Source organism: Medicago truncatula, chromosome 3, assembly GCF_003473485.1.
Source record: "Medicago truncatula cultivar Jemalong A17 chromosome 3, MtrunA17r5.0-ANR, whole genome shotgun sequence".
In the NCBI taxonomy this organism is placed as follows: domain Eukaryota; kingdom Viridiplantae; phylum Streptophyta; class Magnoliopsida; order Fabales; family Fabaceae; genus Medicago; species Medicago truncatula.
The window spans coordinates 46,579,326-46,606,792 of record NC_053044.1 but is presented as its reverse complement, the minus strand read 5'-3'; the positions used below and the strand labels follow the sequence as shown (position 1 = coordinate 46,606,792).

Sequence of the window (27,467 nt, the reverse complement as noted above, 5' to 3'; positions counted from 1 at the left end):
TTTTTAAAATATTTCGATGCATATAACCATAAAAAATTCGCAAATAGGTTTGAATATATTATAGTTTTCTGTAACCAAAAAAGAATATATTATAGTTTCTTTCTTAGGTAAAAGTGCGGTGGCTTGAATTTCATCTCTAAGGTGAAAAGTAATCATTGAATATATAATATAATGTCCCTACCAACTAAGCAATGTTTCCCAAAGACAAATATATTATAGTTTTTATATTCTTAACACACTTATATTAAAATATGATCAAGATTATTTAATTAGGTTGTATTTGAAAATGATTCATGATGGGTTGATTATTCTTTTGAGTAGTATGCTGAGAGGTACCTCCTTCAACTGGTGAATATATAAATTCTGATAATTCCATCAGGTCATAACACTCAAGCTGTTAAACTCATCGCAATACTTAGAAGGTAAATAACTCTCACATTCTTGCTACTTATCTTCTCCAAACCATGACAAGTACAATACATGCCTATCTATGATTTTGGTATTATTGTGAGATTCCAACCCCGATCACATGCAAACATTGCAATGAATTAGCACTAGTAGATAGAAGAGTTTGGTTTGAGTGTTTTATCGTGTCTTTAGGTATATACATGTTTAGAATAAATAATACTAAAACATGTTTATAAATTTATATTATTTTAATTAAGAAATCCATGCTACTATGCACACTATATTCACATATTTAAGTGTGAAAATAAATTTATATTATTTTTTTAATTTGGTTTTGCACTCGTACGCAGGTTCGTTTGATTGCGCCTGTGATTAATGGATTTTTATTATAATAGATTATGGTTGATCTTTAAGGTCTATTTTTATCGATGTATCACCATTTGGTTGTGCCTGAGTCGGGTTTTTTTTCTTTTAACTAAAAAAAGTGAGAAAATCATGTTCAAACCTTGAATTCTATAAATATATCTTAAACAGTTAATAATTAAGCTACGTTGGGGGTACATACTACAATATTTTTTTAGGAAATACTACAATATGTTTTAACTATTGGCTTTTGGTCACAAGACAAAAATCCGTATACTTTCAGCTACCTAATAAGTGCAAATCACAGAAACATTGAAAGCAATGATGATCCCACATGTCCAGAAATGATAAGAAATACCTGAAGAATAATAAATGAAAAGGAAAAAAAGATGTTCCTCTGGCCCATTCAAGATAAATACGAGGCATGTAGCAAAAAAAAAGATAAACATGAGGCAAAGAAGAAACATAACATGATATATATAAATATAAGTTGTGTTATTTCAACAATCATTTGATTGATAATTTTTTAGACAACCATAATTTTACAAAGAAAAATAGATATTAGTATAAAAATCAAAACAATTGAGAGAAAGTAAAAATCCGATGTAAATATGAGAGAGAAAATTGTCACAAAAATTGATAAAAAATAATTGTACAAATATGATTTCACTATAAATATGATCCTAAATTGTTACCCCCACCAACATTCTAGAGGATATGGTCGCCACTTCCCTCCTGCAGGCTACGAGTTATTATTGGCCTCATCAATTGTACCACCTCTTACTTTCAATTCAAACGCTGGTTTTTTATTCTTAAGAAGCAAAAAATATATTAATATGATCTAACTATTCAAAAACATTTGAATGAGATGGTAAAAAAATATCTTGCAACTTACCTATATGAATCCAGCACTCAAAATACAACTTTAAAATACCTAATTCACACCAAAAGAACATTCAAACGTTGAACTTTTTTTTTTTTTTTTTTTTAAGGAATTCAAACGTTGAACTATTAAACTCTCTCAACTGACATCTTTGCATGATCTCTTGAGCAACACATTATTCTATCTATTACTCGCTTAATGTAAATTTAGATTTTCTTGGTAGATTATTTTTTCTTGACAGAATATATAAGTCTAGACTCTAAAAATAGTATAAGTCTAGATTAAAATACTCGCAATTGCATTTTTTTAGATTTTTTCTTTCGTTATTGTCTTATTAACAAAAAAACTTGAATATTTTTAGTTTATAATATTAAATATATTTTAGCTGACTTTTACTAATATTCAGTTACACTTCACATAATAATACATCTACATCTTCTCAATTGATCCTCTTTCTGATTGGCCTTTGGTGGATTTGGAGACACCGCAATCTCATGTGCCTCGGTAACGAAACATTGTCCTTAACCCAGCTGTGGTGCTTTGAATGATGTGGATTTAGCTATTCACTCCACCCCAAGAGGGCCTTCTCCCTTTGCTGACTGAGATGAGCTAGTACGCTTTTTTTAAGGCGTTAATTTTTTGTTTGTTTGCTGTTTTGTTGTTTGTCTTTTTCTTTTCTTCTTTTAGTCTTGTAACAAAAAAAAACCTCAATAAACCACCAATGAATTATTATAACTTAATATGGATTTTGCCTTTACAAAGAGTGGATTGATTCCAAAAATACATTTTATCTCCTCTCTCGAACCAAAGGCAACAAGCTTTGTAATACCTGCCCACAAAGGAACAGACACTTAATTTGGTAATTGAATTAGCACACTCTTCAAATCAGTCTTTAAATTAAAACCTATAAAAGTTTCGTAAGTTATTCTCTCATCCAAATATTTAATTGGCACATTTGTATATTCGTTAATGGTTCTTACATTATCAATATTGTCCTTAAAGGTCCGTCTGAACAATTTTTAATTTTCAAACAGGTCTAAAAACAAATTCAAAATATGGGTCTTTTTATCCACATATGAGACCTTTTTTGTTTATCAAATGTAAGGAAAAAATAAATTTTTTGTCAGTGGATCTATAGTTAAATAATTTTTTCCTTGGGCCATCCCGAGTCCCCAAAATATAATAAAAAAAATAACAATTTAGTCCAACAATGTTCAAAAACTTATATTAAATACTTTCAATCTCTAATCTCACATCTTCATTTTTAAATTGCAGACCAAATCAAGTTTTTGAAGTTTCTATGAATCTCATTGACTAAGCAAAGGAACAAACCATAGAAGACCATCTAAATCTCCATGGACAAATTGGATTTGTTCTGGAATTTGAAAACAAAAAAGTTAGATATCTAGAAGGAGTGAGGTTAGAAACTGTGGACTATATTGTTTTCTTTTACGATACTTTAGGCTCTGTTTGAATTGATGGAATATAATGGAGCGGAACGGAACACAATAGAATGGAATGAAACGGAACAGAATGGTATAAATTTATCATTCCATTGTTTGGATATTTTAGAATGGAACAATGTGAAATTTCCACTTCATTGTTTGGTAAATCGACGGAATGGAATGATTGTAACTTTCTTGTACCATTTTTACCCTTATCTAAAAACGACATTATTTTGAAAATAAAACTCATTATATTTCAATATAATAATATTATTGTTGTTCAAGGATTAATATTAGTTCAAGACTTTTTTACGTATTTAATAAAAATTCTATATTTAAACGTAAAATATGAGGCTATTTAATTATTGTTTTTAGTTTAACATATCAATTAATTTTGGTACTCATCACATCATTATTAACTGGACATAGATTATCTTTTGTACCACGTCAGTCAAACGATGAAAAATATAAACTCGGTACAATAAACTCACGATGTTTCTACCTTAAAAAAAAAATATCTCACCATTTTTCTAGCTTAAAGAAAAAACTCACGAAGTTTATAAATTATTGGGCTAAATTATTTGTCACAAACGTTGAAATTTTGTTCTATATTGTGTTGTCTTTGTATCATCAAACGTTCACGTAGAAGAAGAGAGCAGTTTTTTTTTTTTTTGAAAGAGAAGAAGAGAGCAGTTGACACTCATGTAAATAAATTGCAGAAGAAAGAAAAAGGAGAAGAGGAATATATGAAAAGTGATGAAATAAAAAAATAGGGATGAAATGGTAATTATTTAATTAAGAAAGTTCATTCCATTGCTTATCTCTCAAATTGGATGGAATGAAAAAAAGGTTAAATATGTTTTTGGTCTCTATAAATATACTAATTTTTCGTTTTAGTTCCTCTAAAATTTTCCTTCAACTTTTAGTCCCTTAAAATTTTCGATCTTCACTTTTGGTCCCTATTTTAAAATAAGCCCATATGTAGAATTCATAATTTTTAATACAATTTTGCAGAAAAATTAATAATATTATGGGAATCTCTCAAAAAAAAAATAGATTTTTTTAACAAAACATAAATTTGATATGAATTTTTATATTTTTTACGGTTAAAAATTCATATTTAATTTATGTTTTGTTAAAAAATTCTAATATTTTTATAATATTCTACACATTTCTACACAATTTCATTAGAAAATACTAAAACTAACTTAAAAATAGGGACCAAAAGTAGTGACTGAAAATTTTATATGGACTAAAAGTTGAAGAAAATTTTTAGAGTGACGACTAAAATGAAAAGTTAGTATATTTATAGGGACCAAAAACATATTTAACCCAATTAAAAATAAGAAGAAGTGGTGGTATAGGATGGAATAGATTCCATCCCACTCCATTAAAATTTTACAAATCCAAACAATGGGATTCCACTCCATCACATTCCATCAATCCAAAGATAGCCTTAGAGACTACATTTATGTATTTTTACGGTTTAAAGGACTATCAAAGGAAATTCAAACAAACCAAAAGTAATGGAAGAACTAATAATTTTTTTTTGGTCAAGATGGGAGAACTAATAATTAAATAGTTTGATGTGGGGTTAGTGTATGGATGATGTAAGCAATACTCGTATATTACTCTTATTCATAAGTGTGATGAGAATCATATTAATGATTAATTACTTCCTTGATCAGAATCATATTGATGATGTAAACAATACTCGTATATTACTCTTATTCATAAGTGTGATGATTGATGATTCGAGTATGGTCAACCAATTTAGACTCATCACTCTCTCTAATGTGATTGTTTCTAACCTTAAGAAGTTTTGGGTTAGAGCGATGAAAACCGAATATCATTGCGGTGTGCATGTTTTAACTTGAGTCCAATTGAAAACCAATTAATATTGGGCGCACAATTTCATGTTTTACACCATGTTCAATATTTTTTTTTGCGTGTGATTAGAATCGAACTTAAAACCTTAAGGATACGAACACACTTTAAGGGAAAATATTTGGGTGACATAGAGTTGGGTGACATTGGTGACATTGGCCAATAACAATGCCACAATGCTTGTGTTTCTCTCTCTTTCACAAGCATTCTGACATTGTGATTGACCGATGTCACCCAACTCTATGTCACTCAAGTGCTACCCCACTTTAAGATCCTAAATCATGGTCATCAACCAATTCAAATGAGTTAGATACTTAGAATGAGTGTTGCTGCTAACATTATTAACCGATACTTATATTTTCCGCTTCTATGTCTTTATCATGTTTTTTTGTGGTCTTTAACCTCCCACTATGTCCTTATCATCTTGATATGCTTAAGTAGGGCGAGAGACACCCTTAGATCTTAATTTAAAACAGCACCAATTTTGCAGTAGTAATTGACTAAAAACTTGTGATCTGTTTTCATAATATGGAGGATAATGTAGCATATAAATTAATTTAGGTCCGGAAGCACTCACAAGCATACCTGTATAAACGCGTAAAAAAAGACCCCAAAAGTGATCGAACTTCATGTAATCACATGATGCGTGGCAAGAGTTCATGAGAAGCAGTGAACGTGCCCAAATTATGTTACATCCACAAGGTACAAAAAAAAGCTAAGAACTTTTTTATGCTTTTTTTGAAGAAAAAAAATTATGCTCAAACCAATAAATCTGATAGAGATATATGTAGGGTAAGTTGAAGCGACTTGAAACCAACTTGTACTTCTATACGCCACCATCACCTTTCACTAACAAAGCCAAAAAAAAAAAGGAAAAGGAGGGCATAGCCTTTTTAATTTCTAGTTCCAATCCATTAGAGTGAAGTGCTAAAATTAAAAGAACCTCCAATTCCCATTTGCTTAAGGACCATTCAAACAATCACAGCATGGGACAGTGGGGCCCAAAAATTAGAATAATTTAGTAATTTTGATGCTGATTGAATTTTGGGTTTGATCAAGAGCATTCCTTTTCTACTTTGTATAAAGTTGGTAGGGATTTAGTGAAACCCTAATGATTAAGGAATATAAGAAATGTTTCTAGATATTGAATTTAGATTTACTGTTGTAACTATTTGAAACAATTATAAATATTGACCGTTAAATCTTAAATTGTTGATCGAAATCGTTTAAAATTGATTTATTATTTGTGTAATGAGTATCATCTGATATCAAATCAACGATCGAATTCATGTATCGTGTGTAATTGTGTAAACATGTTATCTAGGTCTCAAGGAAATAAAGATCCCCACTTATAAAGCAGTCAATTAAAGTGTGACTAAATAATGATTAAGTTCATGGAAACTAGTATGATATAGAACATTTAAATGTCCATACTAGCATGATTATAAATATTTTGGCAAGAACTAATCACATCTTATGTTTGCTGTTTTCATGATTCTCATAATATTATCAATCGCTATCATAGAATTTTCATAATGAAGATTTGTCGGAAACATAGTCTATACTAAAATCATTCTCAACTTCAACCTTTTGCATGCTATAAGCGATCCAACTTTAGACTTTAGAGGTCTCATGTGGGTAAACAAACTATTTTAATAGAGAAAGGGAAAAATTGCAATGAAATATTCAATTTATACTTTGTACCCATATACCTTTAGATTTACTTGATTGTGTTTGGCATTATCGTTCATAGAAAATCTTGTAGTGGCCAGTCGTTTGCCTATATTAAGCCAACTTGCATGCTATACTGAAGAAGAAATCATAATTGTGATCGATTGTTCTCTTTAGGTTTTACTTTATTACCCCCTCTCTTAATAAATGACTTAGTTGACAATATGCATTATTGACTTGATATACTTTGACCATACTTTTCTACTAATTCACAAAGATAAATAATATCATGTAAGATGTTGTTGGATTCGTCTCGATGAGTATTTTTAAAATATTAAATTTTTATAATTATTTTTAGTAGAGAATTGAAAATATCAAAGATAAAACATATGCATTGGTATGTGTGTCAGAGTCAACTAGATCATTTATTTAGGGACGGAGGGAGTATTAATTATCTATCTTTGATATTTAATGGAGTATGTTTTAATAATTTTAAAGTTATTTTCCTTCAAAAATAATTTTAAAGTTATTTATTTGAATATACAAAGAGCACATTTAGAATATAGTATTTTGTTTTGTATACATTTAAAATATATTATACTCTTTTCATTGGAATGAAAATATATTATACTCTAATAATTTTTTTTTTTGAAAGAATACTCTAATATCAAATATTGCATATATTTTTTATTTTTTTTAGGAAAATATTGCATATATGTTGAATTTCGAAGAAATAAAATATATCAAATTCCATCCTTGAAAAGCTCGATACATGGAGATTGATTTTATATGACATATTTGTCTCCCAGCACGCACAATACCATTTCAATATCCACCATCACATACAACCTCAATAAGTGGCGGAACCACAAATTTTATTGAGTTTAGACAAAATTTTAACCGCAAATTCACATGTGACATAATATATGAATAGTCATAAATCGAAATAAAAGAGGTTTGTCATTTTTTCAACAAAAATACAATTTAAAATAAGAGATATGAAATATAATCTGCCAATAGTGTGCTAAATAAAATTAGGAGGTAAATACCTTTTCTGAGACCTCTTGCGGCGAATGTTCGAATAATATCAACATCATCAAGTGACTTGAATATCTCCCGCTCGGTGTAACATATCATCAAGTCATTGAACCATACATCGTTGATCTTGTTGCGCAATTTAGAGTTGATAATCTTCATTGCTAAAAAAGCTCTTTCAACGGATGTTGTCGATACAGGCAATATCAAAGCCAACTCAATGAGTTTGTAGACCAATGGAAATACCAAATGTTTCTCGTTTTGAACCATCTTCATAACCAAACTTTGAACATCTTCACAAGAAGAAAAGGAAACATGATAAATATTTGCAAAACGAGCAAGCTTATCAACATCAAACTTGGAGAAAGAATTCTTGGGGTCAAGACATGAAAAGCAGTCAAGCACAATGTTACTTCCTTCACTAAAGCGGTGATCCATCTCCACGCATATTTTGTCAATAACAACATAAAAAATCTCTGCAAGGTAATGGTGAAGATTGGTGACATTCCTCCCTTCTAGTCTTAAATGATCTCGAACCAGTATTGCTTCATCGATATTTGGCACCGGAATACCTTTAGCATTCAAATTTTTTGGACATCAAAAAATAAATTATCCCAACCACTCATCATCATATCTATTTTAAAACAAAGGGTAGAAATTCATCATATCTATTTCCTTCCTATATTAATAACAAATGTGATCCGATTACTCATCGACATTAATTAATATTTTAGCATTTAGTTTGTTGAACAGTTAATATATTAGATATTAGTTTACCTGAAACGGCTTCATTAAATATAGTTGGAAAGAATAAATTCAGGCTTGATAATTGATACTAGTAATCACACGTATTATGATGATTAACAATTTCACATGAAATCCTATATAATATAACAAGTTCGATTAGCACATGAAATTCGACCTCGAGCCGGTAATGTACAAAATAACAAAAAGATGTGCAAAATAGAATGTTATGTAAATGGTAATTTACACAAGGAAGGAAGGAAGGAGAAATTGTCTAATTTACACATCTCATTTTTCAACTAACACAATTCCCAATTCTAAAACCCTAAATCAAGGAAGGAAGGAAGAAGAAATTGGAGAATCAATTGACTTACCTTTAGAGTGAGTGAGAACTGAGAGATTAGAAACCAAATAAAAAGAGAGATTGAAGAAGAAAAGAGACAGAGAGCTGAGACGAGAGAGAGGCAGAGAGCTGAAGAAGAAGAATGTGTTTCTGTTGTACGTGTGTTAGCCAATATTTTTAAGGTTATCATTTAATGCAGTCAAAATAGGTTGACCTTATCATTGAAGAAATTGTCTTTTCATTCCTATCGAAGTTGGACTTGCTGAAGACACTTGAAAGCGTGTGTTTCGGTTCGACAGACAGAAAGTTATCAAAGGGCATTTTTGTTCTGAATTCAGATAAGGTCAAGCAACGGATATTTTCAAGACACGTTCGAAATTCAAATTGAATGGATAAGTATAGTTAGTTTACTGCAATTATAGTTTTAAATTCAAATCTAGGCAGTTATTTCTATTTGTATAAATAGTAGTTTTCCCTAGGAAAAAAAAGGTCACAATTCAATCATACAAAAAACTTACACTCAAATTATCCGCATGGAAGAGAGAAACGAGTCACAAGTTGTAATGTATGAACATGTGTACCAATTTACATTCAATCAATACAATTTAAGTTCATTTTCTTAAATGTCTTTGCAATATACAATTTACTTGTTTCTTTTGAACAATTCATTTACCGTTATTTACACCGATTTCGATTGAGTTCAACAGGGTTGAATTCGATTGTTTTTTACTTTCTTTTATTTATCAAGATTCTTCAAGAATAACATTAAATTTCTGGAAAATAACAAACACAATATGTCCTTAAGATTTATTGGTTGATCTTGCAAATAAATATTTTTAAATCAGCGGTTGTTTACAAAAAAAATCAATGTAAACAGCGCGCTTGAGAGAAATTTCAGAATTTGCCCAATTTTTTTTAAGTGGGTTAATGGACTATTGCATTGGGCCATATATAAAGAAAGTATCGATTGAGCTTGGACGAATGTCCAGGGTCGCCAGATGGTGGAACCGTCCATAATTTCAATACCCTACCTTTACGCCTAGCATAGATTGATGACATCATTGTGAATAGCAAACTTATTATGTTATTGTGTGACATAATAATCCTTGCTGGTAAACATTTATAGATGGACTTTTTTTATTGACGTTTTATAATTTTAGAGATGTATTTATTATCAATTCGAAAATAAGAAAGTCAGTTATGACCGATGATTATAATTTCAATGACTAATTTACTTATTCACTTAACGATAAGTCATTAATCGTTTGTACATGGTAACAAGAAATCCATTTCCGCAAGTACTTACTTTAGTAATAAGTACATTATAGGTAAAATTTAGAATTTAAACTCCACATACTACTACATTCCCATTATTTCCGAGGCCTTCAAGAACATTAACGATAAGTCATTAATTGTTTGTACATGGTATATAGTATAGTAAAACCATAAATCATCAGTGTTAAGCGTACACACTTAACATTTGACTTGACACTAGAACAGCATTTTACGTTTATGATTTAAATTCCTAATTGTTCCACTCTGTCCCTTTCATAGTGTGGTGGATAAGGTAAACATTATGGAGCTAGCAGCTTAAAAGTTTTGCACCTAATCCCACTCTTGAATTGATGTTCACACCATTTTTCATCAAAAAGGTTTGGCTGTACACATGCCATCAACACCCTGTTTTCCTCATTTCATAAAATATATTACACATCCTTTTCAATGTCGCTCGTTAGTGAATGACAGTTTAAAGAGAATGCAATTTTTATTATATAGTTTGAGTGTACAAGCATGATCACTGTGATTCAATTTTTGAATGAATTGGTTTTAAAAAATTATTTTTGGTTGAAAATAATTCAATATAAAATAATTTGTTTTACCTAATTTACTCACAATGCAGTTTGAAAATTCCAAATTTTTGTTAATATTTATATAATGTTGACTTTATCTATCAACCAAAACTCACAGACTCCTTCAAAAAAACAAAAAACTCACAGACTCATGTGATTGCACAAATACTTTGTTTTATTTTAATTTAATTTAATTTATAATTTGAAAAGAAAAGAAAAAAACTCATTTAACTTTTAGTTTGAATTGGTTGAACTATCAAACTCATTTTATCCATTCAATATACTTTAACAAAAAACTCATTTATCCATTCAATTATCTTCAATATAATCGCTTTTTAACAACTATGTCTCCATCAAAAAAAATTCAAAGACCCAAACCAATATTTGTACGAATAAAGTCCCAATTAGGTGCATATGGAAGGAGATGGTCATATATGTTTGTGCGTACGTGTGTGTGGGGGATTTGCTAGCAACAACTTTATGGCTATCACGTGTCTTATTAACAATTGTATTTGTGTCATTTCTGGTGAGAATCCCACTAATTGTACGTTTGTATAGCAAAAACAAGACCATAGTAACATATACACATAGGAGAGGGCCTTTTTAAGTGCATCATTTATAGTTTGACACTAGAACAAAGAATATGTTCCTTGGCCTCATCATCTAATTTATCACGTTAAGCAATCATCAAATCAAACAGAATACAATCTGATTAGCAAGAAATAGATTGAGAATACAAGTTTTGAAACCAATCATCAATCAAATAAGCAAGATGAGAATCATGCTGTCCTCGTACGTTGGGAGTACGTGTTTAACTTGTAATTTTTTTTATAATTTTATAGTTAACAGAAGCATGCATTTTTGTTGGTTATTAATATGAGGTTTCAGACAGGTGGATGGTATATCATCTGTGTTGGCTTTTATTAATTCCCCACTCGGATGTACTTAAATTGTTGTGTTGACACCGTGACACTAAAAAGACATGAATTATTGATTAAAAATGTGTTATTTATCATTCCTTTAGATTTTATTCTCTTTTAAGTAAACCTATTTATTTTAGATACCTCTAGACACAAAATGTGAATAGCGCTTCTAACATATTCAAAATTTGGTTTTTGGCATAGAAATCAAATCATTTTCCCTATCACACGACCCAACCTCATTCGTCGATCAAAATGTGTGTATATATATTGCACTGAATCCCTCAAAAATAAATATTGCGTTGTAGATATGTTATTTGTGTTAATTTAATTTTTGTGGATCCACGTGTATGTTTAATAAGGTTTTATTACAGAATAAATTAATTAGTTTTAAAAATTATTAAAATGTAAAAATAAAAAAAACTCGAATTGAGCTTTTTATTTTTAATGAAATTTGATATGAGAATTTTGAGTAGAAAAAAATTCGAAAATTTATTTTTTTAAAAGTTAAATAAGTTGTGAAATTGAGAGAACCGTAATTTTTTTTAACTGAAATTGAAAAGTTAAATAACTAAGCTCGTTAAAAAATACCATTGGAGGACCGAAAATATTGTATTTCAATTATACAACAAAGACTAAAAATACAAATAAGTATTTTGAAAAACCAAATATTTCTTAAATTCAATGAAAAACTAAACACTTCATCCGATCACATTTATAAACAACTTTTATGTTTTAGATTCATTAAATAACTAATATATCTGAATTATAATATAGTTCAGATACATCACTTATTTAATAAATCTGAAAAACAAAAATTGTTTATATATAAATATGATCAAAGAGAGTATATTACAAACAGTGTTAAATCTATCGAGTGAAGATTTTATCACTCTTATCCAAGTGTGTTTGTTTCAAGTTTACTAAATTTATTCTTAGGAATAACATTCCTTGGAATATAAAGATGAGAATTTTATTCCAAGGTATTTAGGAAAAATATGTTTGGTTAACTTTATAATATTCCTAGGAACCATGAAAATAGGGATTATAATAGGTAACTATTTATGAATTTAATCTCATCTCCGTGGGAACTCTATTCCCACCCTTTTCCTTGGGAAAAAATTTATATTCTCAGGTACATTTTATACATGAAAATAAAATTTAATAAACTTGTAACAAACATAGGCATATATATTCCTATTATTTTATTCTCGAGAATCAACAAATATAACTTGAAACAAACACACCCTAAAGATTAATAACTGCAGAGGATATCCGACGATCTTAAAAAAGTTTAAGATAAGATTATGGATCATAATGGCTTCACATCTCTTATTTATGTTCTCCTTAAAAATAAAAATAAAACTCTTATTTATCTTCTTTTAATTGCTGTCTTTGTTCTCTCCTGTCTTGCGAACCCTCTTGTCATTGTTGTCCAATGGTTACGTGAGTGGGGTCATCTACTTATTTTTGTTTAACATTAATTGCTAGCTATTCCTTAAAAAACAAAATTAATTGCCAGCTATTGTTTTTGCAAAATGGTCAAGCGAAAAAAATATTCACAATTTTTGCAATAATTTATTTTAACATAATATCTCAAAAAAAATACAAGTACAAAAGTTGGTGGAAGCAATATATCGTATTAATAAATTTATACTCAATAAGTTAGAATTAATATGTTTCTATGAACTTAAATCAATTGGTAGGTGTGACATTTAGATTGTGATCGAGTTCATTGTCAAACAATTCATTTGTTATTCCAACAGCGAATACAAACAAGTTGAGTTGAATAGTTAAAATTTGAGCTTGACTTTTGAAAATATGAATAGTTAGATCTTGACTCATTTATTTTAGCAAACTTGATTAAAAGGATGAACTTGACTTGCTAAAAGTTACCCATTTGAGTGGTGTGTTTACCATCGAGTGACACGTCTTGGACGAAATGTTATAGCTTTATTAATGGTTATTTTACAATTATTTTAGATAAGATTTGAACTATATCATCTGTGGTTACAAAGTTAAACTTCTATTATTGAGTGACAACTTTTGAAAGAAATATTATGAGTTGTTAAAATTGAACATAGAGAGACTTGAAGCCTAAATTGAGCATGCTCACATAGTTTATGAATTGTTTTAGCTTGTTTACACTCATAGCTGCATATTCTAATTGAAAAAGTATTGATTAGATGAGTTAAGATATTAATCGCAACCTTCAAAAAAGATATCAAGCCCAATAGCCGTATAGAATCAAATTTTTTAATATGAACAAGAGAGAGCAATGGAAGTTATTTTAAAAGGAAACTACTAGTACAATATACTAATTAATTAATTAATTAGGTTATTAAGTTAAAAACTTAAAAGTTGCTTAGGGAATATACATGGGGATCGAAGCCTAAGTTGCACTTTAGGCTTTAGCCTTTAGCACAAATAAATCCAAACATTTTCATAGTATGAGGTAATGATTGAGACATATTTGGAAGCGACCTTCCTCTAAAAAAAAAATTGTTTGGAAGCGACCTTCACGTAAGTTTCTCATTTTCATTTTTCCACCTAGGAAAAATCAAAGGTGTGTTACTATACGCAAAGACAAAGCCACATGGCAAGTATTCACACCGGAATAATATAAATCTCTAAACAAAAAATCCAACCATGTGAAATAAAAAATATCAACAAGAAAACAGTAGTACCACATTATTACAAAAAAATACGTAACCTATAGACTAAAGTACTTCTAGTTGTAGTGCTTTAGCATTTGGATTTTGCGAAGAATGTTGATTTTGAAGTTGAACAACCCCATTGACTTGAGAAGAATGAGAATTATTAGTACTATCATGCTCCTTTGGTGTTTTTGTAACGAACCCATAGTGCCCCAAAATCTCAAACCCCCAATCCCAAATATTCAACACAATGTAAGTACCAATCCCACCAATAAGCCCATATGCAATAGAATACGTCAAAGGCATAAGTATCATTGTCACAAACGCAGGTATTGCTTGTCTCATATCTTCCCAATCAATCTCCACCACTGATCTCATCATCAAAACTCCCACTAAAATCAATGGTGGTCCCACAGCCCAAGCCGGAATCGAAGCCAACAACGGTGTAAAAAACAACGCCATGAAAAAATAACCAGCCACCGTCAACGCCGTTATCCCCGTTCTTCCACCTTCTCTTATCCCCGTTGAAGACTCAATAAACGCCGTTACCGGTGAAGTTCCTAACAACGACCCCACAACAATCGACGTGGCATCCGACATAAACGCAAAGTATTGTCCCTCAAAATCTCCGTTTTCGTCGGTGAAACCTGCGAACCTTGCCATAGAATACAACGTTCCTGTCGTGTCTAAAATGTCCACGTATAAAAATGTTACCACAGCTTCCCAAAAATACCCTTTACCTATGCTGTTAAAACTTAAAGCGCCTGCTGTGGATTTTATTGTGTGTATATCTACCACCTTCTTGAAATACTCGTGAGCTGAATCACCGGCGGCGCTGTTAGGAAACGCCGTTACTTTCGTGTTTCGAAACCACGAAATTGCTGTTACGAAAACGATTCCGTATATCATTGCTCCTTTCACGTTTTTTACTAAACAATACGCGATTATAATAAAGCCCACCAGGCCCAACCAGAGTGTTGGGCTTTCCATTCTATCACGGAGACAAAATATATCACCAGAAACCGTTCCACCTGGGAGTAAACTAACGGTTCCGTTAAGGGCAGTTATAACCGGAGCTAAAGAAGCCCGTGATGAGCTTGGGCAGCCACCGAGTGTGACTAAAGTGGATGAGCTATATCCGACGAGCCCGATTCCTTGATTGTTTTGAAGCCCGATGAAAGCGAGAAAAAGGCCGATACCAGCGGAGGAGCTTATTCTAACGGGCTTTGGAACGAGTTTAGCGAGTTTTGCTCGTAGACCGACTGATGAAATGAGTAAGAAGAACATTCCTTCAATGAAAACTGCTGCGAGTGCGCTTTGGTAGGAGATAGTGCCGGAACCGTGAAAGCCCACGACGGTGTAAGCGAAGTAAGCGTTTGAGCCCATACCTGGAGCAAGGCCTAATGGGAGATTAGCAAAAGCACCCATGATGAAGCAACCAATGAGGGAAGAAGCCACGGTTGCGACGATCAAGTCTTTTCGGGTTTTATCAAGACAAGCGGCGTAGCCCGGGTTAACAGGGGCAAATTTGCATGAGATATCAGGCTGAATGAGATGAAATGATGGGCCGGTACAGTTTGAGGTAGAGATGGATGGGTTTGAACAGAGAGGAACACAATCGGAAACAGAGCATGTGCCGCCGGAATCAGTTAGAATGGAGGCGTTGACGGCGAGGATGTAAGCCATGGTGAGGAAAGTGGCGGTTCCGGCACGGAGTTCAGTGGTGAAAGTGGAGTTACGTTGGGAGAGTTTAAAATATTTTCCTACTCTAGTTTTCGCCACATAGGAGTTGAAACGAGAGATGGGTTTTGTGTGGGCTTGGTGGGCTGGAAGTGGGGGCCTTTGAGGTTGAGTTTGACCCTCCATCTCCATTTGAGTATGCAGTTTTATATATGTTGGGTTGATGTGTTAAGGTTTATATAGGATTTTTGTGGATAAATTGTTAATGAGATCAAGGTATGATGTTGGATTCGTGTGGATGTATATTTTTGGTGTTTTGTGAGAGAGAGAGAGTGGAAAGTGGCAAGGTTTGATTTGTGGTTGTGTTGCTTGGATTGCAATTTGTTTATGCTTAAGGATAGATTCTAAAAGAATGGGATCTTTCTTCTAATATAGATAGATAACAGTGCCAGCAGTGAGGGTATCAAATTTGAGGAATTTATTTTTTTCTTCTTTTATTGTTACCGATAATTAATCAATTCAAAATGGTGTCAACTGTGAATTGTCGATCCTGCATTTTTTTACGTCATTATTTTTGCTGTTTTTCTTTTGTGAATAAGTTGTTGCTATTATTACTTATTGAAATTAAAAATGAATCTCCTCACTTATTTTATTCAGATATTTTTAGCTCCAGATCCCGTAAAGATACCACTTACCAAGTTTAGTAATAGTAGTCCATGCGGAATCTATTTTTAATTGGGTTAATTAAGTTTTTGATCCCTATAAATATCTGTAGTTTTGTTTTTAGTCCCTATAAAAATAAATTACACTTTTTAGTCCTTACAAAATTTTCTGTTAATGTTATTAGTCCCTGCTAAATTAAAATTTGTTTAATTATGCTTAAACTTCTAAAATTTTGAAAGATTTTTTACATACATGTTCATAACATCGTAAGACACTCTTTTGTAAAAAAATTTAGTTTTTTAACATGTAATGAATTAAATATGAATTTTTCTAAAAACCAAATTTTCAAGATTATATTAATGAAAATTTGGACCTAATAATAAAATTTTAAGTTACTTTTTTGCGGAGGAACTTTGTATAATATTCTAAGTAAGTATCTGAAAAATTTGTTACAAATTTAAAAGTTTAAGCACAATTGAGCAAATTTTAATTTTACAAGGACTAAAAGTATGTGTTGGTCCCTCTTAAATTGAAATTTGTTTAATTATACTTAAACTTTTATATTTTTAAATAATTTTTAACAGACATGTTAAGAACATTATAATAATCTCTTTTATAAAAAATTAGAACTTTTTAACATGTAATGAATTAAATATAATTTTTTTAAAACGCCAAAAATTCAAGATAGAACTAACGAAAATTTGGATCTAAAAATAAAATTTTGAGCTAATTTATTGTGGTGGAACCTTTTATAATGTTTTAAACAAGTATGTAAAAAATCATTAAAAAATTTAAAATTTTAAGCATAATTAAAAAAAAAATTAATTTAACATGGATTAAAAACACTAACGGAAAATTTTGTAGGGACTAAAAAATGTGATTTATTTTTATAGGAATTAAAAACAAAACTGCAGATATTTATAAGGACCAAAAACTTAATTAACCCTTTCTAATTTTAATTTTAACCATTTCATTCTTTATTTAAAAAACCTTTCAAAAAAAAATCTTTATTTAGAAAAAATAATTCATTCTTCATTTCTCATTGATGTTAACCATATAATTTTTTTAACAAGAAAAATGATATACATTAAAACTCACAAACAATCTCTTCAACACAAATCCCAATCAGCCAATGTTAACCATATCATGCTTATTGACTAACAAATTTATTTTTTAGACAGTAAAAACAGACAAAAATAAAAGAACTTAACAACAAACTAGTGGTGGACGGCATTTCAAATAAGTTTGGCCACAAGTTAGAATTTAGGGCTATTTTAAATGTATGCAGGAATTTTTTTTATTTATTTACGACCTTTAAGTTAAGTTTTATTTGAAGGAAAACCAATGTTGTCCATTTATTAGCTAGAGCGGTTTTGTTTATACTAATCAGTAATCACCACACATTTGATTACAATTTAGTCCGTACTATAATTACTTTGATGAATGACATGAGTTAAATTTATTTATGTAAAAAAAATGAAAACAGGGAATTAGGCTTTTCCACGATATTAACAATTATAATAAGGATCGAAGTATTAAAAAGTAGTTAATTTTATTCAATTTATTTTGTAAGATGATAAAAAATAATTTTATGTTTAAACTACATACAATTAAAATTTGATTCTTTGTAATTGTTGTATTCGTATAAAACAAAATTGTTATTTATTTTTTATTTTTAAAATTCAATGCAATGTTTATTTTAGTTTTATTAATATTCCGTTTAGTTACTTATTGCATACCAAAAAAATAGATAAAATTATATAATATTGAAAGATTAAGGATACTATAGAAGAAAAAAAAAAAAAATAATTATATTAAAAGTAAAAAAGATTATTGATTATCTTGATACGTATAAAGTATACTAGTTAAATCACGTAAATCGATGAAATTCACATCACAAATGTACAATAATTGAAAATGAATTGATAGAGTATTTGGTATAAATTGGGTATCTTTTAAAATATCTATAATAAAACATGCTTATCTTTTTCAATGACACCTATGATATAAGATATTTAATAAAAATTCTTGTTTTTTTTTCAAAAAAAACATGTGAATCTCAATTTAATTTCTCAAATTTAAGAAAAAGTTTGTCTAAGGATATTTCATAAAGGAAAGAGGCACACCAAAATTTTTTTTTTTTGGTACAAGCACACCAAAAAAGTTTCTATTCCCTTTACATATAGCAAAAGAAAATAAATAATTGAAATAGAAATAAATTAAACGTTTGCAAAAATAACAACATACGAGCTTCTGTTCTGTTTACACATGATGCAAAACGGATAGTGTGCAAAGACCACGTTCCTTGTATGCATAATTTGGATAAATTTGACTTTTTTTGTTTGATTGGATGAATTTGACTTTGAACACATAAATGCACATGTTTTCTATAAGGTGACAACTAGGTACCTATAAAAGAATGGTGGGTAATTTACCCCAACCAATACACATTAGTCACATAAGCACATTTTTAAGTGGTATCCATGAACTATCTTGACCCCACCAATAAATTGCTCATTTTCATTGATTAGTGGGTAAATTACCCACCATTCTTCAAAGGTAATCTAGAAAAAACCTTTCTATAATATTTTTCATTCTTAAAGTTTTTTTTTCCCAATTTGGTCTTTGAATCTCAAAGTCGCACAACATTGCCTTGTTTCGAATTTTTGTTAAACTGTTTAAAATAACTCAAGTGGCTATTATGATGCTGACTTTTTATTGAAATTATAATTAACGATCTTCAAACTCATTTAAATAATGAATTTCTCATTTGAACCTAGAAATTGAAAGAGAACCACTCTTATTCTCATGCAAAAGAATATACTGTATTCGTGAACTTAATATTTCATTTCATATTTCCAAGCTCTCATAATTCGTATGGAAAATTAACACAAAAGCAAAATAGCTTCTATAATGTGTGCGTGAATATAGCACATGTATGATAACTCATGAATATTGCATCAAAATTTCATATGTTGATTTATTGTACCATGTTGATGTTTTACTTCAATAGTTTTGTCTTAACTATTTGATTTAAAAAATCATTAAATAAAGTCAATTAAGGGATATAAGTCATAAACTTCTTGTGGATGTAAATCTTAATTGAAATCTATTAATTATTAATTGAGTTGAATCACGTCATTATTCTACTATAATTTATTTTATAAAGTTAAACTACATGATAGACAAAGATAAATCTAACGAAACGAGATAACTCTTATAACGTGACAGACAAATGTTTGAATCTCGACTGAGAAAAATACTCACATTTAGTATCTGAAATATCTTGATTAAATTATCTCCACTTGAATAAACTTAAGAAAAAAAAAATATTAAAAACTCTAAAATGCTTTAGTTTTTTTTTTTTTTTTAAGGGTCTAAAATGCTTTAGCTAGCTTTGTTTACTTTTGCATAATGCAGCCTGCACTGCATGGCCGCAAAAACATTCTCAAACATAATAATTTATAGTAGTTTAGAGCCGTCTAGTTGGCTTCCTTTTGTTTTGCATTTTTTATACAGCACTAGCAGCTGTTTTGTTTTTCTTTTGTCGCTTACACATACAAACTTTCTATGAAGGTATGAGAGGGCAAGACTTTGAGAAGAAAAAATGACTAAAAAAACGTAAGAAATGATAATCTTCCAATTTTGAATGTGAGAAAAAAAAAAAAAATTAAATTCTTATTATAATTATGATTAATTAATTTATAAATTCCTTAATTTTTACTTGGATGAGTTGGAGCAGGATTGCTTACATTACATTCCTCAACATTTTTCATAATATGGAGTGTGTTGTTTCTTTTGAAATACGATATGTATTAGAAATTCGACACTGACATGGATGCTATATATGGGTTGTTGAAGTTTCGTCAAAAAATATATGGATTGAAGTATTCCAATTTCAACAACTATTGATAGTGAATGGCATTATTACTGCATTGAACAATACTTATGCTAGTATGTCACGATAGTATAGTTTCACACTGAGATTTGTATATTTTTTCGGCTTAAATTTTCACAAGTCAAATTCAGCACCTATATATATTTGGCGGTAGCCTATGGTTTTATATCTCTTCGTCAACTACTCTGACGGCATATAAAACGAAATTAAAGCAGCTAATAAATCATGTGTATACGTTAATTCAAAATTAAATATATTCTTTTGACAATAAATGTTTTGTTTGCTTGTCCAAATGGTAACACGACCATAACATAATTACTTAATTAACTCAAGAGATGAAACTATAATACAATGACCAATTTTAGTTCGCAATGAAAACTGTTAGGAATCCTCACTTTCACATAAAAGTTTGTAATACGTTTTTCAATTTTTTTAATAAACCATTTAATGGAAGTTGGTTTCTTCACGTATTAAGATTGGGTTAGGTTTGTGCACTACATTAGAGCTTCTTGTACGTTTTTGTGGATTCTACCGCCTAACTTTAGGTGCTACAAGATCATATTTTGAGAGACACTGAGATACATGGTAAGGACTTTGATTTTAATGGTGTTTTAGATGGTTATGATTCTAGAGTTTGACTTTAACAATTTTACTAGTAAAGATGCCGTCCCTCCTAAAGTACAACATGTATTGGTGAGTGTCTTTTTTAATAAAAGTGTTCAACATATTGAAATAAAGTTTGACATGACCACAATACCGAAAACATTTTTAGGTGTTTGTAAGCAACACATGCTCAAAACTTTCCTCTAGATACCCCTCCCTGTTGATGGGTTACGTCGGCATATGTCACTAGCAGTGTACCTTACTACATATCCTCATATATCGTCTCATTATTCCATTATTTTCTATTGATGAGGCGTGTCTTGTTTGTCGTAAGGCATGTCTAGATACCACTGGGAAGCAAGCAATTCATTGTAAGAAGCTTTCCAATTTCAAATACATGCATGACTTTGTTAGGGATGTCCTTTTTTATATATTTAGGTGGACGAGAGTATCTGTGTAAAAGGAGACGCCTATGAACTTCTTGTCTGACCCACAAGATGGAAGACCGACACTTAGGCCAACAAATGTTATGGTGTACGGGTGGGCAGAACAAAAACAAACATGTGTGGACTTAATTGGGGTTTCACCTCTTGTGGGATTGAGGATTAGAGCTTTACGGTGGGACATGCAACCATCAAAGTCGCATCAAGCAAAGTGTCTAAACATGATAAAGGATGTTCTGACAATCAACATGTTGTTATACTATTTACGATTGACACTTTTGATTTTCTAGCACCATAGTTTGTTGACTTTCTACAAAAAGTTCAAAGGGTCGTGCATAGAAATATTATGTCTTATAGGTCAATAAATATTGTGTTTAAAACAATTGATTTTTCCATCAAAAAAAAATTAACGAAGTCATTTGTCTTGCATTCTAATTTTCTATAAATATTAATTTATATGAAAAGTTTATGCAAATACAATAATTATTGGTCAAATACCTCCCCCGAGTCCTTTAAGTTTCATGTTTTTTTCAGATAGATCGTTTAAGTTTCTAAGGTTTCAGATAAGTCCTTTAAGTTTGTAGTTTGTTTCGGATAGGTCATTTAAGTTTCTAAGGTTTCAGATAGGTCCTTTAAGTTTCGAGTTTGTTTCATATAGGTCCTTTCTATCAACCTCCGTTAAACCAAAGTTGATTTGATAAAAAGGACCTATCTGAAAAAACTCGAAACTTAAAGGACCTATCTGAAATCTTAGAAACTTAAAGAACATATCCGAAACAAACTCGAAACTTAAAGGGCCTATCTGAAACCTTAAAAACTTAAAGGGTCTATCTGAAACAAACGTGAAACTTAAAGGACCCTGGAAGGTATTTGGCCTACAATAAATTACTTATAATTTTTTTACTTCATAGCATGTCCGAAGAGGTAGTTTTCTTTAAATCAAGATAACTTATATTATAACTAAGAGCATCCGAAAAGGAAGTTTTCCTTAAACCAAGATAACTTATACATGACACACATTAATTTTTTTTATTTTTTAATGTTACTCCTTAATAAGTAAGTATTCAATCTCTTTGACCCGTCATCTTTTTTTTTTCTTTGTTTTTCTTTTTGAACAAGCAAAAATGGAATATATATTAACCACAAAAAGCAACTCCTCTAGCATAAGATGTGCCAAAAGAATTACTAAAGGAACATAGTTTCAATTACACAACCATCAAACAAACCATTATGTGATGCCCAAGCATTGAAACGGGCTCGAACACCACCTATCGGCACCTATCGGTGCCAAACCTAAAGGCAGCCTTCTTGGCTTTCATCTAGGCTAAAGACATATATTTCACTTTATCCAACAACCTAGGAATAGGGGTTACAACATTATTGAAAAACCTATTATTGCGCTCATTTCATAAGACCCAAACGCACAATAGCCAAATAAGCTGAAGGAATGACCGTTTTGCTCTGCCACCACCTGTTAAATGCACGAATTGAAGAAAGTGATCGGCTATAACATTAGTGTCGATACCTGTAATGCCCAACCAATGATGCACTAGGGGCCATAACGATGAATATATATTACAAGATAAAAACAAATGCTATGATGTCTCCACTAAGCCACACTCTAAAACACACAAAGAAGCCTCTGAAGAAATAACCCGTCTATGAACCAGGTTGGACTTAGTTGGTAATCTGTCACGAAGCAACCTCCAGGCAAAGATAGAGACCTTCAACGGCACCTGATTATGCTAAATCAACGATGTTGCAGGATCCGTAAGAGGAGTATCCTTTGTAGTCAGCAAATGATAGGAACCACGAAATGAGTACCCTTCAGAAGGCTCCGGCAACCAAACCCACTTGTCTGAAACATTAGCATGCAGAGAAACATCAAGCAATAAAGTCCTACATTCCTTTAACTCCTCCTCCTCCCACGCCCACAATCCCCGCCTCCACTTCCACGCCTCCCTTCCCTGCTCAACACCAAGAGAGCACAAACTCGCCACTATAATGAATTTGTTCTCGTAAAGATCAAATAGGCGAGGAAACCTCACACACAGAGATGCCGACCCTAACCACTTATCAAACCAAAACAAAGTATCGGAACCATCCCCCAACTTCTTTGACACACACTCCCCAAACCAGCCTCCACCAATATCACAGCCCCATCCCTAATCCTCGCCACCTCCCTCCACCAAGAAGAACAACTCCGGCCCCCAACCTCCTACCTATTTCGCCATAACGGGCGACTAAAACTCGATACCAAAAACCACTCCTATCAACAAGCATCCTCCAACACCATTTTCCTAACAAAGCCTGATTAAACTTCTTCAACTATCTCACCCCCAAACCTCCAAACTCCTTATGGAGGCACACATTATGCCACCCTATCCAAGATATTTTCCTATGATCCTCACTCCCACCCCAAAAAAATTTATTAAACAAAGATTCAATGGAAGAGATTATACCTAATGGAGCTTTGAAGAAGGAAAACGCATAGACAGACAGAGAGGTCAGGACAGATTTTAAAAGAACCAGGCGACCGCCAAAAGATAAGAAACGACTATTCCAACCAGACAGTCTAAATTTAATCTGATTCACAATAGGATCCCAAAAAATCAATCGCCGAGGATTACCTCCGATAGACATACCCAACTACATGAATGACACCTTGCCCACTTTGCAGCTTAAAACAGATGCCGCCTCATTTAACCACGAGGGTGCAATATTGACACCAACCAAATTGCTCTTATGAAAGTTCACCTTCAAACTTGACATAGCCTCAAATAAAACAAGTGCAGCCTTTAGAGCACGGACATTTGCCCAACTTTTAGTTCCCAATAACAATGTGTCATCCGCAAATTGAAGATGAGACACCACCACCAGATTAACCGCTCCAATACTATAACCAGTAAACAACTGAGTCTGAACCATAGAATTCATCAGAATATTAAGACCCTCTGCAGCCAACAAGAAAAGAAACGGTGACAAAGGATCGCCTTGCCGTAGCGGGAACTCGTCTGTCGGACTACCATTAACAAGTACTAAAGCCGTAGCTGTACTAACACACTCACAAATCCACTTTCTCCAAAGAACCGGGAAAGACATACGACCCAACATAGAGTCCAGATAGCCCCAGTCAACAGAGTCATAAGCCTTTTGAAAATCACCTTAAACAACATAAGATCTTTCTTTAACTTTCGAGCTTCATCCATGGCCTCATTAGCTATAAGAATACCATCAAGAATTCGTCTATTTTTAACAAACGCTGACTGAGAATCCGAAATTACAGAACCAATCACCCCACGAAGTCTATTAGCTAATAATTTTGCAAGAATTTTATACAGACCCCCCACCAGAGAGATTGGTCGAAAATCATTAAGGCGTTGTGGGCTATCAACTTTCGAAATGAGAGCAATAAAAGTAGTGTTGATACCTTTGGGTAATTTACCATTGCGGTGGAACTCAGATACAAAACGCCAAATCTCATCCTTCAACTCTAGCCAAAAATCCTTGATAAAACCAAAGTTAATTCCGATAAAATTCATATCGTAATTTTATTGATAAAATTAATAGACTCCATTTTTTTTTTTTTAATAAAATGGATCCCACAAATAATTTAATATCGTTGCATTTTGATAAAAATTCATTTATTATGATACAATTTATTTGATGAGGCCTGCGATAAATGAAATAAATGAAGAGAGAGAGAGAGGGGATGTCTCTATAATCATCATTTTCTATAAGTACCAAATTTTTTTTTTTTTTTTTGTACAAGTACCAAAATATTTTACTCCGTAATAAAAATACTTATTTAGTTTGGTGCTAAATAGGTAAAACATCCTTTAGTATGGATGTTTTAAGAGAATCACAATACAAGGAGAGTGGAAATCACTACAGAGAACATGAGAGAGAAGTCTATGTGTCGCCCAGTGAAAACAACTTGAAAGTTGTTGTACCTAGAAAAAATAGATTTATGACTATGAGTCATATTCCAATAGATTGAATTTTACATATTGAATATCATCAACTACTTGTTTACAATCCAGGTCAAAAATAACATTACTCAAAACTGAAGCTAAAATTTATTGCATAGCTTTATATAAACTCCAAGATTCACATGTAACATCTTAAAAAGTTAAAACTTCATACAATACCAATTCCATCTTGCCATCACAAGTTGGCCTTGGTCATCTCTCACACACATATCAGCACTTGAACATGATGTTGTTGAAAAATAACTCTATCAACATTACATTTGAAGAAGTCAAATGGAGTTGATTCCGAAAAAATGTTAGGAGTGTGTGAATTGGACTTAGTCTAGTGATGATATTGTGATGCGAAGAGTGTAGCAAGTCTTAAGCTCAGATAATAACACCATCAATCGATTTAGTTTTGCAATCTCAAAGATTTTTATTTATTTTTTTCCAAATACTTCATGCTACAATAGCAAACATGCATGGACATTTGACTACCATTCAGAGATGTGAAACCTGCACACACAAAACCTGCAAGTTTGCTCAGTTTGGGAGACAATTACTCCCAAATCTCCAGATAAAATAAATTATCTTTGGACTGAGTCCATTCTCCTTGAATTTTAAGCTCCTTTATATTGGCCAAGATCTTGTACTGTTATCTATCAATTTATCAACAATTTGTAATAGACAGACCACTGTGATTAAAGATTCTAAGTTTCAACTACTACTATAGAATTTTGACAATTTCATGGATCAATCACTACAATTTCAGCAAACTAACATTGGTGATTCATTCTAAAGATAGATATCGCTAAAAACAGAATGTATACATGTGTATTATTTTTGCTTCTGCATTGAATGAGACCTCTAATAAGTGATGGGTGTTCAAAGTTTGGGGTGGGGGCTCCGGAAGTATTGGGGCAAACGTGACACTTACGGTTCAACAGTTATAATGTGAAATTCTAATTATTTTAAGTCTAATTTTTACTTTGCTCATAAAAAAGTCTAATTTTTCCTTTTAGAGTAAAAACTTGTGGCTCAATTAAGTACTCGATAAAAAATAATATAAATTAGTTCCTAAAATTTTAAAAATGGGTACAAATAATCTATTTATTATAATGAGTTTGAAACTAATTCATCTTACGTATAAAAATATTAAAAACTATTTTGAATATTATTTTTTTGTTCGAGAGAAAATTTTCATTGGACAAATTGAGTATTCACTCTTATTTTTATTTTGAAAATGAGAAATAAGCAGTTGTAGCGTGTAAAAATAAAAAAACTAATGGTCCACAACTGAACTACTTTTGGAAAAGTTAATATTAGAAGAACCCAACTTTTAGCAGATACTTTTACAAAATATTCTGTCAAGTATGGATTTCTAAAAGAATAATAACTTACAGTATAAGTTAAAATTATCTATACATCTGAACTTTTCTCCAAACACCAATAAAATTATATAATAATATTCTTCAAAAAAAAATTATATAATAATATTTATAAATAAAAAATAATAAACTTTTCCTAATTAAAAAGTTATTGTAAAAAGTTAGTTCAAACTATCCCAAATTGAACTTTGGAGTCCTCTTCAACTAAACAAAACACACAATTACGCTTTCGCCCATTTCCTATGAACAGTGAACACGTTCTCAATTGCCTTGAGCCATATACTTACTCTCTATTACCTATCAATGTATCATCAGTTCATCACCATTCAACTGTGTTTTAAAGTATGAAGCACTAACATCGACATAGGATACGATACTACTCTAATGCATTGATGCCGGTAATAATTTAATAAAATAAATTATTTAAATGCAATTATATATATTGATGTTTTACATTAACACGTGTTGGACACTATATACGCATTTATTTAGAGGAGTTGGTTCTAGAGAGGTTTTGATTGATATCCAAGGGCTTTTTGGTCAAAACAAGCTCATCATCAATCATGTGTTCTAAAATAATCTAAAACATGTGAGATACAAAAACAAAACAAGATA

General features: G+C 31.2%; 2 protein-coding genes across 2 annotated transcripts; both read right to left on the bottom strand.

Moving 5' to 3' along the window:
* Nucleotides 1-2,961: 2,961 nt before the first annotated feature.
* On the bottom strand, nucleotides 2,962-8,130 carry LOC112420258 (uncharacterized). The gene is made up of 2 exons (XM_024779012.1): nucleotides 7,707-8,130; nucleotides 2,962-3,029 (listed from the first exon to the last, which is right to left on the bottom strand). Exons 1-2 carry the CDS (start codon nucleotides 8,128-8,130, stop codon nucleotides 2,962-2,964), a joined length of 492 nt encoding a protein of 163 aa, XP_024634780.1.
* Nucleotides 8,131-13,973: 5,843 nt separating this feature from the next.
* Nucleotides 13,974-16,300, bottom strand: LOC25489854 (adenine/guanine permease AZG1). Its single transcript, XM_013606085.3, has one exon. It carries the CDS (start codon nucleotides 16,076-16,078, stop codon nucleotides 14,270-14,272), a length of 1,809 nt encoding a protein of 602 aa, XP_013461539.1. The 5' UTR covers nucleotides 16,079-16,300; the 3' UTR covers nucleotides 13,974-14,269.
* Between the last annotated feature and the right edge of the window lie 11,167 nt (nucleotides 16,301-27,467).